The sequence below is a fragment of the Dicentrarchus labrax genome, unplaced genomic scaffold (assembly GCF_905237075.1).
Source record: "Dicentrarchus labrax unplaced genomic scaffold, dlabrax2021, whole genome shotgun sequence".
Classification (NCBI taxonomy): domain Eukaryota; kingdom Metazoa; phylum Chordata; class Actinopteri; family Moronidae; genus Dicentrarchus; species Dicentrarchus labrax.
In genome coordinates, this window is record NW_026136703.1 from 20,819,036 (window position 1) to 20,832,514 (window position 13,479).

General features: G+C 40.1%; 2 protein-coding genes across 7 annotated transcripts in view; both read left to right on the forward strand.

The window, feature by feature from the left end:
• Window positions 1-471: 471 nt before the first annotated feature.
• Window positions 472-7,340, forward strand: srsf5a (serine and arginine rich splicing factor 5a). Of its 2 annotated transcripts, none has more exons than XM_051396063.1 (8): window positions 472-637; window positions 2,201-2,335; window positions 2,434-2,504; window positions 3,203-3,343; window positions 3,847-3,916; window positions 5,372-5,445; window positions 5,530-5,634; window positions 6,085-7,340. In XM_051396063.1, the coding sequence occupies exons 2-8, from the start codon at window positions 2,210-2,212 to the stop codon at window positions 6,389-6,391; spliced, it is 894 nt and encodes a 297-aa protein (XP_051252023.1). In that variant the 5' UTR covers window positions 472-637; window positions 2,201-2,209; the 3' UTR covers window positions 6,392-7,340. The 2 variants fall into 2 exon arrangements, with proteins under 2 accessions (XP_051252023.1, XP_051252021.1); XM_051396061.1 differs by having other exon boundaries at window positions 3,203-3,342; window positions 3,837-3,916.
• Window positions 7,341-10,292: 2,952 nt separating this feature from the next.
• Window positions 10,293-13,479, forward strand: part of pacs2 (phosphofurin acidic cluster sorting protein 2) — a 62,989-nt gene continuing 59,802 nt past the window's right edge. For 3 of the 5 annotated variants that reach the window (XM_051396024.1, XM_051396026.1, XM_051396025.1), the window contains exon 1: window positions 10,293-10,690. In XM_051396024.1, the coding sequence (XP_051251984.1) occupies window positions 10,572-10,690 (119 nt within the window). In that variant the 5' untranslated portion in view covers window positions 10,293-10,571. The remainder of the gene's footprint in view (window positions 10,691-13,479) is intronic. The other 2 variants (XM_051396027.1, XM_051396028.1) reach the window with 1 other exon arrangement.

A 13,479-nucleotide genomic window follows, 5' to 3' on the forward strand; every position in this document is an offset into this window, starting at 1 on the left:
GGGCTCAGTGTATTTAAAAAAAAAGTATTTTAAAACTTTAATCCTGCTAACTCCTCCCCATTTTTACTAAATGTAACTGTAATCTGATTACAATTCTTCCTGTAACTCTAATGGATTTCACTTACCTGTTTATGTATCCTACATTACATGTAATCCGTTACTCCCCAAACTAGTTACTACCCTACCTGGCAACAGAACTTTCACATTAGCCTCCCTATGTAATCTCTGAAGCGGGTTGCCACACCCGCGTCGTATCCCCCTCTTTGACGTTTCCGCTCATTTTCTTTATTAATCTTTATTACTTTGTTTATTTCATGTAGAGACGCCGCCGTTTACTTCACTGCGTTACGTTCATAAAACCTCTGCAATACCTATCTCAAGGACAAAGGGGCACAAGTCGTAAACTCTAACCAAGTTAAGTATTAACTGCGGCAGTTAACGACCAACCCCCCTCCTCCCAAACTGGCAACGTTGAAGCAGCAGCGTTTCCTGTTCCCCGCTCTTTAGACTCACTCGCCATTTTGATATAGTCGAGTGGAGCCGAGACGACGCCGTTAAAGTTGCAGAGAACCAGCGAGGTAAACAACCACACCGGAGACGCCCTGAGGAAGAAAAAGAAAACCCACCCACCCATTAGGTAAGAATGTGATTTAATTTAACGTTATTTAAAGTTATTTAAATATATCCAACCGTGGAGCTCGCGCATCCTCAACAGTTGGAACAATCGTGGAGCCAACGGTCGGCGGCTAACGTTAGCTCGCGTTAGCTCGCCTTAGCTGAAGTCGACCTCGAGGCAGAGCTGCAGCCGTAATGGACGCAAGCAAGCGAGATAAAAAATCGTCTTAAAAAGAAAACAAAAACCGCTTGAAATAATTAGTGTTCACATTAAAGAGCGAAATTAGGATGGGATTTAGTACGTCTTTAGAGTTTCCCGTGATTTTAAGGTGTATTTGAGCTTAGCGGGTCCTCATAGTGAAGGGCTAACAGGCTGAAGTTGGGCCCAAGCTGTTGATGATTAAAACCGAGATCACGTTAATTTAGTTCGTAACAATTATTAGACGTATTAAAAAAAAACACTACCCTTTTTTAATAATGTATATAATTGATTTAATCGTTATTTTTGAGGCCGTAGTTTGCAGTGCTGTTTTTTTTCATTGTATTGTGTTACTGAGATGTTTTTAATATGATTTCCTCCCTAAAGATTAAGTATTAAAAACACCTTGTTAGTGCAACACAGTTAGACATCCTCTCAAAAATGCAGTACAGCTAGTAAAATGATCACATTGGTGAGTTAAGGTCCATTAAAACCTGAACATTTTAACCTTCTCGGGCTGCACAATATGGTAAAAACACCATATTGCGATTGCTATATAATTCACAGTTAGTGGGAATAAGCATTTCTGCGTCCCAATTTTAATTTTCATTGAGAAAAAAAAAACTCATGATGTGACATTTTTGTGGGCCTGTATCAAACAAAGGTGGTTTCTTACATCTGGAGGACAAGATCTGTAGGCCTGTAGCATCTCTTCAGAAGTACAGTACTAAAGTGTAGTTTTGGGCTGTTTTCTCCCACAAATTACCCCTTTCAAAGAGGTAAAATCTACAATAGTATATTAATCACATATATTGGCCATATTGTGATTTAGATTGGGGGAAAAAATAGATTAATTGTGCAGCCCTATAGCATTCATATAGCTAGGACTCCTTGTAGGGCTTTTGCATGAAGTGTACCCAATAAACTGGGGAGGGGGCTGGGTGTGTAAACTACACTGAAACTGGTTCAACCAGAACTAGATTATCATGTGTCTTTGATCCTGTTTGCTCAGTTTCACTTGAGTTGTTCTCAGACTAGACCTGGCTTAATGTTACTCTCTTCTGACCTTTTTTCAGGAATAGACCATAAAGGTTTCATAAACAAGAAACTAATTTACATAGTGTTCACGAAATAGATAATATTATAGATGCACATTTAGATTTTTGATTCTTAAGCTACGTTAAGAAGTGGGGATGCCTGCTTGACTGTTTTTCTCATCAGTAATAGATCTGTTACTAATTAAGCTAAGGATATGACCGCTTACTGTTACTGTCTAAAATTATCCATTGGCTAAGTAAAGTCAACATACTGACCTTGATGCATCAAATATTAAGCTTTACTCCACTCCTGGTTTAATGTTTACCAAGTCTTATTTTCCCATTTCAGGAGATAACAATGAGTGGTTGTCGTGTCTTCATCGGCCGCTTGAGCCCGCACGCCAGAGAGAGAGATGTGGAGAAGTTCTTCAAGGGATATGGACGAATTCGGGAAATTAACCTGAAGAATGGATTTGGCTTTGTGGTGAGTGTGACTGGCCACTTTTTGTAGGACTTGTGTTCTGTCCCGTTTTTTCTTTTTTGTCTTTTAGAAAATAACCCTTTTGTTTCTTCTCTTCTCAGGAATTTGACGACCACAGAGATGCAGATGATGCTGTGTACGAGTTGAATGGCAAAGAATTGTGCAGTGAAAGGTGATGATGTAATCTTAGATGGTTCCTTTTGTTCTGAGCCCAATACTGCATGTTCATACATACTAAATGGTGGGTCTTTAACCAAAGTAATGCAGCATTTGACTACCATCATAGTAAAGTTAACTAATGTCCACCATCCTCTGGTACACATTTTTCATTGCTTCCTGAACACTTATACTAGCTAACCTCCTTTTTTGAAAAACTTCCAAGCCATGACTACTCCCAGCATGACTCTTCATTTTCTGAGGATAGAATTAAGTGACTGAATCTGTCTGTAGGTTGTTCTAGATATTTTATCCAGAGTTTTAGCTGAATGCAGGGCTTACAACTGAATCAGGAAATGTGCCAATATTGCAGTAAAATCACCAGCATGTGTACTGTCAGTCCTGGCAGTGGTTTCGTTATTCACTGTTGATGCTTCAGCCTCCGCATTTGTCTTTAGATTACATCATTACAGTATTTCTGTTTTCCTGTAAAGCAGGGGAGTGTTTATCTTTTTTAATAATGCATATTGCCCCCTAAAACAAGAATAATCCAATAAATTAAATATATTTTTTATCTACCCACAAATAATTATAAACTACAGTGTACAGTCTACAGTGTTGTGGGCTAAATTTTCCCTTCAAAGACATTCATAACACTTAATTTTGAATTCATCTGATGGTATTAATCCAAGAATTTATCGCTCTTCTTTTCAGGGTCACCATCGAACACGCACGCTCCAGAAGAGGAAGAGGTGGCGGCCCTGGAATGGGACGTTTTGGCGGCAGTGGTGGTGGCGGTGGCGGCGGCGGTGGTGGAGGTGGCGGCTATCGCCCATCTCGCAGCAGTGGCTCCAGGTACATTTGCTTTACACTGACTTTCTGAAACCGTAGCTAACTAGTTAGTTAGTTAGTTAGTTAGTTAAAGCTTCTACCCATGTTATGTTTCAGTCAAAGGTGAAAAGAGAATTTTGTCAGATTTCCAGTACGGTAAAAGAGGTTTCTGACACCATAATTCTTCCAGTGTTATGTGAATATTTCAGACTTTGTAGATTTTCACATACAGTCATACAGTGATCTTGTGTCTAGTATCTTTAAAAAGTAAGGACTTCAGTTAACTAATCAAAATTTGACATGGCAAAAATAAATAAGCATAAATAAAATTAAGTCATTAACATGAACCTGTTGTTCCACCTTTTGAATCAAATTCAAATATTGACACAGGTTAAGTAAATACAACAGCAGCAGCGAACATGACGTACAACTTGCTGTGAGAATAATTTCACGTGAATTTTTAGAAACGCCTCTTAGAAAATGTCGTATTAAAGTCTTTTTCTTATTCTTTTTTGCTGACTGGACAGGTATGGACCTCCTGTGAGAACTGACCATAGGCTCATTGTGGAGAACCTCTCTTCACGGATTAGCTGGCAGGTAAGAGATTACTGAACATGTTTATGTATCTTACAACACAGGCTTTTAAAAAAAATCACCCTGTTTTTACATGTTATTTAAATGCAGCAGCATTCATTTAATCAGGCCGGGTCAATTTGTCTCCAGTCAGATGACACAAAAAAGAGCTAATTGGCCTTTTACAAAAGAAAGCCCCCAGTTTCTTTTTCTTCTTTTTTTTTTTTTTTACTTTATCTCCATCTCCATTTTTCCCCAGACCAAAGCACGTTAGTTGCTGATGGGCATTCTAACCAAAAACAATTAACTGTTTTTTTTAAACAGCTGCTCTGATATGGTTTCCTTTTTATATCAGAGGTGAATGCACACCCTCCACGGAGATGTCAGAAGTGTGTAGCGCCCTCTCCTGGTTGTTTTTCTGAATAGTGTCCATTTGGTGCCTCTCCTTACACGCAGTTGCCGCCGGTCTAAAGTCTTGGCTGGGCCCCGTAGCGGGTGAAAGTGGTCTAGCGCAGGATACGGTAGCCTTAGGAGGTCCGTAGCCACAGTCTGGAGGTTCTGTGGGCTGGCATCCCCGACTGCTGTAACCCCCCTCAAATCCACGGTCCCTACACTCTCCCGTTTGGGTCTTTTTCTGTTGCTGATGGAGCTGGGGGGGGTGTTGAGTCGGGCGTACACCCCTCCCCCTACTTGCTCTCTGGTGGTTCCTTACTTGTGGAGGCCGGATGCTGAGTCAAGGCCGAGGTCGTTTCTCAAGGGCTTAACACTGCATTGGTTCCCATTTGCTATTTGGACAAGTGGCTCTATGATAATATCTTCCTGGGTTTGGAGCGGTAAGTAGCATAAAACTCATGTGATTGGGTTTGTTCAGGGTTGGGTGGTAAAGGGGTGTAGAGTTACAGTCTCAAATGGGAAGGGGGCAGTTTTACTATGTAAACACATAAACGACTTTTGAGCCAAGTAAGAAACTCTAGGTCAGATTGTTGTCCACTTACCCATAGTACTGTTGTCATCCAGCCACCAATAAATACACAGGTTTATCTCACATACTCAGACACAAAATCCAATATTAGCTTGTATGCAGGAAAACATCAAGTTTTATCCTCAAATACATGAAAACCCTAACTGTCGTGTTACCTTTCAGGCGTCTCATTTTGGAGTTGAAATTTGTTTTTTGCTCATGAGCTAAAAACAACTTAAAGCGAATTCATGAAACCATTTAATGGGACTTTAAAACAGTTTGAGTAAAGGCAACACTTGTCCACACAAAGCATTTTCAGTGGCTCTTTTGTTTACATGTCCTCCACTGAAATGGGAGCTTATCACAGTGACAAAAGTCAGCATTAGGTAACCCAAGTTTCAGTGTGTGCTGGTGTCTTGCTGCTTGCTCATTTCTCTCCCTCCAGGTCTGAAAAGGCTCTCACTGGCACCTCCATGTTTTGATCTTTGTCACTAATCCTACATTATGCTTTGAAACAGGACCTGAAAGACCTGATGAGAAAAGCAGGCGAAGTTACCTTTGTGGACGCTCACAGACCCAACAAAAATGAAGGGTGAGTTGCTCTTCTCAAAATTCTCAAATGCTTATTGTTTTCAGATTTTGAGCCTAATTAATAAAAGTTTCTGTTTCAATACAGAGTGGTTGAGTTTGCATCTCGAAGTGACATGAAGAACGCCATCGCCAAGCTTGATGGGACAGAACTGAATGGACGCAAGCTGAAGATCTTTGAAGATAGCAGAAGGTGAGTTGTTTTTGCTATTTTTCTTCAGGACTCTTGTTAAATAGTAGCAGGTGAAGGATTATGTAATGATGTAGAAACCTGTAACCTGGTAAACTTGGCGTTTATTCTCATGTACATGTCCTGTAATGGGTTTTTAGTAAAGGAATAGTTAAACACTTTGGAAGAGTTGAATTTTTTATATATATAAAAAGAGCAGCCTAGCAGCACCTGAAAATAATTTTTACATCTGATTGTGTAAACTTTAAACAAGGCGAGCTATTTCTTTTTCCATTTTAAGTTTCAATGCTTAAAATGACCTACTTGGGCCAGCAGCTAATCACCTGCTCGTCATTTTGAGCCTCTCAACTAATTCTTGACAGGAAAACAAATGAGCTTATGTCCCCAAATGTTAAATGTGTTAAAAAAATATCTTTGCCCAATATTAAAATTAAATTCTTTTTCTTCCAACAGTCACAGCAAGAGTCGCTCCCGTTCCCGAAGCTACTCTCGCTCAAAGAGTCGTTCCAGGAGCCGCAACCGTTCCAGGAGCCGGTCCAGGTCTGCTAGTCGCACCCCAGAGAGGAGGTCGTCAGGAGGGGGCAAGGCTGCTGCCAGATCCCCCTCCAGGTCCAAGTCTCGTTCCAAGTCCCGCTCCAGGTCTCGCTCGCGTTCACCCGCCCCGGCTCAGAACAAACAGTCCCGCTCCCGCTCTCGTTCTCGCTCCCGATCTCGTTCACGTTCACGATCCCGCTCTGCCTCAGCAGACAGCAAACACTGAGGTTGGTACACCCGTAGGCCGTAAAATAGACTGATAGTTGCTCACCATAGGCCTGAATGGTGGCTTTTGATTTTTAATGAAGGGGAGGAAATTGCCTTTTACATGGCTTCTTTTGAAATAAGATCTTCAGTCATTAATGTGCCCACATTTGGCTTGTTATGCTTTGTTCTTTTTGTTAGGATGTGCTTCCACAAGATTTTTTTTTCCCCCTCATGATTTACAGAACTCCACCTTTTTAAGCCCCTTCATATTTTGATGAAATACCAAGTGACAGGGAAAACATTTTGATCAGTGATGATACCCCGTCAGAGTCTTGCAGCCTGTCCTAGCTGTCAGCCATGTTACGATTCCATCCACTCCCCTGTGCTTTGTTGAAGTGTTCAGAGCAGTTCAAGGTTAGGTGGGAATGGTATTCATTCCCCAAAATGTTGAGTATGTTTTTTTGTTTGTAGTGCGAACTCTTGGCATTGTCATAAAACTGTGATTCTGCTTCTGATGTCACGTGATGCATTCACTGCCCTGATATGTGAACTTAAATGCGAGCGTCTCCGTTGGTGGTTTATTTCAGCTTTCTTGTGTAATGCTTATGGAATCTGGTATTAATTTTTGACGGGCTTTTTTTCCCCAACACTGCTGTATCAGGACATCTTCTCGTGTTTTGTGATTAATTTTCTTTGCGTTCATGTACATTATCTCCAGCCTTGGCCTGTGGTGTGTCGTGGGTCAGAACACAAGTGTGTCTATTTCAGCAGGAAGTCTCTAAATAAGTTTATTGATTTGATACTAATAAAAACACTCACTGCATATTGTCATTTAATTTTTTAGTAATGTCCAGAAATGAATGGTGACTTTTTTTTTTTAATATTTTGTGAATGTGGGTCAAGAGACTCGTACATATTGAATAAAGTCTCTGCAATTTAACCGAATAAAGCTTTCACAAACTGTTAAATCTGTCTAAATTATTTCTGTCCTGCAGTCATTACCACACAAATGTGAAACTCAGGTACAAACACAAATAAAAGTCTCGACTGTCAGTGCTCGAATAATGCAAATCAAGTGTGAAACAAATAAAGCAGCACATCATGTAACAGTACTGTATTATTAAGTAATGGTTTGGTTTTTTTGTGAGCTAAAATGCTCAATAAATATGTAGGATCACAAATTATTTTTTATTATCTGAGCATGGCAGTCAATTACGGGACTTTGGCATCCTGGAATGATTTTGACTCTTCACAATGATTTCAGTTTTGGCTCCCTGCCTTAAAGGGACGTTAAACTGTATTTCTGTATTTATTGTTAAAGAAAAATTAAAATGACACTCAAATGTGTAAAACAGTTATCTCATTTTCAATTTAAAGCCTGCTGGAGTATAAATATTCTGTAGACGGGACACACAACAGAAGCTGTGTGCCAAAATCACTAAAAGAGCTGCTACAAATCCACCACAGAACTTGTAAAACTCGCAAAATATAGTGACTTATCCATCAAAACTGAGCTATACTGGAAGAGAATATAAAACGAGGCATGGCAGGATATGAAAAGAATTGTTGTACATGATGTCTTCAATGATGGATATTTTAATATCCTGTACTGATCTAGTATCAGAAAGCCTAAGAAATAAATCAGCTCTCTATAAACGTTTTTCCACTGAAGTTAACAAACATTTGGTATAATATTCTTCCATTTGCTCAGTAGGTAACAAATAATAAAAGAGAGTAGAGGTTATTGATAAAACACTTGCAGATAAGCTATCCATGGATTAATTTGATAACAGCTTATCCACTTGCACAAACTAATCCTTAAAGTGGCCATCCCTTACAGTCCCTGAAAAACCTCTATGGTGAACGATGGTGTAGAGTTAAACGTGTTTGTCTGCAAGCCTGCTCGAAAACTTACTGAAACACAAGATATTTAATTGTGTACTGGAGAAAAATGAAGGTCACTGCTCCGCCAACGTGTTCAGCTTCAACCACATGATGGCAGTGCCTGCTTGTAGTAAGGTAACAGATGGCTATGAGGGAGAAAACATGGCTGTGCATAATTGTGATCAATATTATTATTGTATTATAATAAATATGAATTAATTAATTAATAATTAGAAACGTGTTCTTTATGTAGTTTGGTCGGTGACATGCTCAAAAATCCCTTAATTGTTGTTAGAAAAACAACAAATAAACACATTAAAACACATTAAAACATGCAGTAATTAAAATAAATGCATATAAAAGGCAGAAAAACAAACACTTCTCTGAGGGTTTTCAGCTTTAAGGAGCAGCAATGTGACATGTGAAGGTGGTTAAATTGGCAGCAGAGCTCCCTGTGTCTCTGAATACTGTGTGTGCAGTGACAATCTGGAGTCAATCTGACGACATGGTTTGTGTCCATGGATCCGCCCAGACCTGCACCGGCTGCACCTGCCAAAAAAAAAGTCGGCAAAATGCAGCGCGGAGACCTTCAATGACGTTTTTCCTGGGAACGGGTATGGAGGGTGTTTAATGCCAGCTGAAGCAGACTGAGAGCACAGTCACAAATGAAGCTTTAAATTAAATCAATGCCACCATAAGAGAAATATCTGCTCTGTTTCACATTATAATGACAAAATATTGTTATATATATCTATAGGATCTGTTCTGACATATTTGCACCATTGTTGTCTGGTTTTATACCTGGTTGAACTAGTTTTATTGTTGTTTTTTGTTTTTGTTATCTTTGCATAATGTTTACGGTGGGTTGTGATAATCTGGGCTACTTTTTTATAGTTAGTTAGGCTAGTTTTCAATAATTCAGCTCCTCCTCTTTTCCAGTTCATAACACTGAGACTGAGTTCAATGGACTCCAATTATTATCATGTTAAAAGCATCTTAAAGCTTCCATCTGTTCATTTGGGTTTGTCTAATTATACCAATTAATCAGATTTCAGATTGATGGGAGTCTTTTTTTTTTTTTTTTTACTGGTAATATGAGAATTATACAAAAATAACCTTTTTCTGTTATAGCCTATGTGAAAGTGTAGGAGTAGGATGTTTGTGGGAAGATGATTTTGAAAACACTTATACATATACATAACACAATAACAGATAACCAACAGTAAGAAATGTATTATTATCAGCTTTAAAAAGCAAACTACTTTATGTTACGATAATAACGTTTTTGCTAGGTAGCTTGTGTAGGCATCATTGGGCATTGGAGGAGATGTGAGAAACTGTAGTAATATTGCAGTTAAAATAAGAATAACATCAACATTTCAGTACCCTAATCCAGTACAACCCTATCCCTAAACACAACCCTAACCTTAAATCTTTATCCTTTTTAACAAGGACATTTAGGACTGCTGTACACTGGGTTTTAGAAATACTGAGGTACACAAACTGAACTTGGGTTCGGGGGCATCAAAGCATCAAAGTAAAGTTAATTATTTGGAAAGACAATACTTTGGTCACCTTAGTGGTGGGTGCGGCCATGCTCAACAGAAGTAGTGGTAATCAAAAAGTACTCCTGTGGACAAAAATCAGTACTGGTGAGCATCGGCCCATTTCAAGCACCGATCTAATGCACAAATATTCTCCCACCAGTGGCAGAAGATGGACCTTTACAGGATTTTACATTTAGTTTTACAAGCCTTTAGTTTTGTAGTCTGTTGCGATTTAATTGACTTCTTGTGTTGATATTCAAATACATTTTAAAAGAAAACAGAAGTCTAATTAACTCTAATTACTAATGAAAGGAGAACAAATTTAATTGGAAACCACTGACACACAAAGCTACTATTAATCATATTTATATTTTGTTGAACCCCTGCAGCAGTAAACACCATGCTGCTGTCTCATGCCTGCCTCTCCTCCCCTCCTCTTCGCGCCTGTGTGGCACTAATCACCCCTCATACCCTCGGAGCAGCGTGGTAGGCACAACAAGCTCAGCGGTCGGTCCGTTCACTCCTCTGCGCTGCTCCCACTGCAGTTCCTCCGCCGCGCAGAAAGGACGCACACCGACACTTGCCCCCCACCCCACCACCCCACCCGGCCCGACCAAGGACGGAGAAAATGAGCTCGTCCTCCGGCGTTCACATCGCACTGACGTGAGCAGTGTCACGGCTCTACTTTACACGCAGGAGACCCGCACTGGTGTGCCGCGTACAGATCCCCCAGCTCGGTGTCGGACAGTCCCGCCCGCAGCCCGGACCATGGCGGAGCGAAGTGGCCGGTTGAGTTTCCCCGGGAGCGGGGCTCTCAACAGACCGGTGCCCATGAACCTGTTTGCAACATGGGAGATAGATGGATCCTCCCCGAACTGCATCCCGAGGTAAGGCACTGCACGCATGCCATACTGGTGTCCTTTTAAACTTTTTAAGCGTCCCCATTGCGCCAGACTGTGCAGGCTGTCATTTATCAGATTGCTAACGTTACGGCTGCACAGCGGCTTACCAGCAGAGAGCTGTATCATTATGCCAAGTGGATGCCCATGCAGGCCCTGCCTAACGTGATGCTCATTCAGCCTTTGTTTTTTGATGTAGTGGTAAATAAAAGGTGGGTAAACCACTGTATCGGTTGGTGGTTGGTGAGCACCCTTTGGCAGGCAGCCACCAACACAAACACATATAAACAAACACTCCAGCTCCAGCCTCCGTGCAGGGTTATATCAGACCATAAAGGTGTTTTATTCTGCAGCCATACTGTGTGTTGCAAAAAGCCCCTGAATGCTCATACTCATCCACTCAGCTGTCCAACCAGCTTTATGCCAGATCATTGTGCCAGGCTGCACCATGGAGACCATTTGGCTCCTGTGACCCCCCCAGACTCAAAGGCTGTGTTCACACTGAAAGCTCCTTCTGCCTCCTTTAGATTAGTATTTTAGGACTGGACCTAAAACTCCAGGTCCACTTGCTATGATTTACCATGGTAGGGCTGCAACTAAGGGTTATTTTTGTGAATCTATTCACTGTTTAGTCTTTAAAATGTTAGTCAGAGCTCAAGGTGACATCTTAAAAATACTTGTTTTATCAGACGAACACTCCAAACCCCAAATATATTCATTCTGCAGTGAAACAAAATAGAGAAAAGTAGTTGGAATTATTAAAAGTCTGGAATATTAGAAATAGTTTATAAAGAGATTAATGGATTATCGGATCAGTTGCTGGTTAACTTTCTCAACTTTTAGGAGTTCTTGCCTGTGTTGGAGTAAAAAGTTAAGCATGGAAGTTAATTCTTTAGCTTTTAAAATGGTCCACTTACTATCTTTTTCTTCATCAGTCTTTATTTGCATTGTTAAATTGTGTCGATGTACTTTATAACAGATGTTAATCTAAATAAAATCAAACGTGACCTGCATGTCAGAAAGAACAGTAACAAACTCCTGAATTAAGGCCACATTATCAACTAAAATGATCACTCATTGTGTCTTCACACAGCTCCAGCAGCTCATACTGGAGCTGAAACAATTAACTGAGTAGTCAGTTGACTGAAAATTAATCCGCAGCAGCTATTTTGATAATTAATTAATTATTTTAAGTCATTTTAAAAAGCAAAAATGTGAGACGTATTCTTGTTACAGCTTCTCAAATCTGAAGATTTGCTTGTTTTCTTGTCATTTTTGGACAGAAAAGTTATTTTCTTTCGGCTTTTGGACTGTTGGTGAGACAGAAACAGCTGTATGAAGACGTCATCTGGCATTTTTCACAATTTTCTCTGGTTTTACAGACCAAACAATTAGTCAGTTATATAAAATAATACAGAAAATAACAAGTTGGTTCATAAATAATGAGAATAATCGCTAGCTTATTGCATAAAAGTTGAATTAATTATGTTTGATATGAGGCACCGGTTACTTAGCCACAAATCAGACATTCAGTTTTAAATGTGGGATTTAATGGGTTCTGACTGGTTCACATTAAAAAACAGATGTGAGGGCTCTTTTGGCAGCAGTATAAACAACTCTGTCTGTTTTTATCCACTTTTAAAACATTTCTGACCTGACAAAGATCCAACCAGGATCAAAAGACATCGTCCATTTATATATTCATTTGTGGTTTGGAGTTAGTGTGCAGCCGTTATTTGTTTGGTTGATGCTGATAACCTTGCAGCCACATGGGATCTTCTTCTTTAGCAGTAAAACTGTAGCCAGAACCTCACTGGAAAAAGAAGATCAGTTTTTTCCTTTTTTGTTTCTGGAGATGTAATCTAAGCTTTTTGACATCATGTTGAAATCTGATAAATATTCCTGGATATAATTTCATTTTAAGAACCAAACTAAGTGCACATTTTTACTATGATGTAATGACAGAAATGCTATTTCAGGAGTTTTCGGTTTAAATCTCACTTGACGAATACCTGCTGTGGGTCAGCAGCTGTCAGCCTGTGGAGAAGCTGTAATTAATATGGGAGTTGGTGGGGGGGAGTATATGTGTGTGTTTATTTTTTTATTTTAAACTGATGACTCTCTCTCCTTAGCCCCTCTCTATCCTCTTAAGTTAATACCTTCAGTGGGTATTACATTGCATGGCTTTTAGCTGAAATAAGACTAATTCACTTCTAGGAATAGCATAGCTGTGATGTTATTCAGCAGAGTGGACAAGTAGATAAAAAGGTTCCTGTAACTAAAACAGTCGCAGGTTCAATCCCCGTGACCCTGAACGGTGTAGGTCGTCATGTGAATCTGCTTGACCGTGAAGGTCTGCTTTGTTTAGTGTGAGTTTGTGTGAATGGAGGCTCAGCGCAGTCACCTCGCTTCCCTTGTGAAGTAAACTGCCAATCAAGATCACTGCAGCTCTCTATTGACCGCGGTCTCTCAGAGTTTCGACAGAAGGAACTCGGCTTGTTAACCAGACGTCAAATCAACTGTCTCATTCGGTGATATCAGCCTCTCAAGGTGGCTAAACAAACTGACTGCTGTCAATCTTCAGAGGTCAGTTTGTCTGTTGGCGTCTCTTAAAGGTTCCCTGTGGAGTTCCTGACCTCTGGAACGGTATAGAGTAGGTTCCTGCTTTGGATGCGAAAAATTATGGATGCACCGATATCAGTATCGGTACGATACTGTGCTCTTGTACCCAAACCTGTGATCATAAACAGGGTCCTGGGACCTTCATGGAAACACCT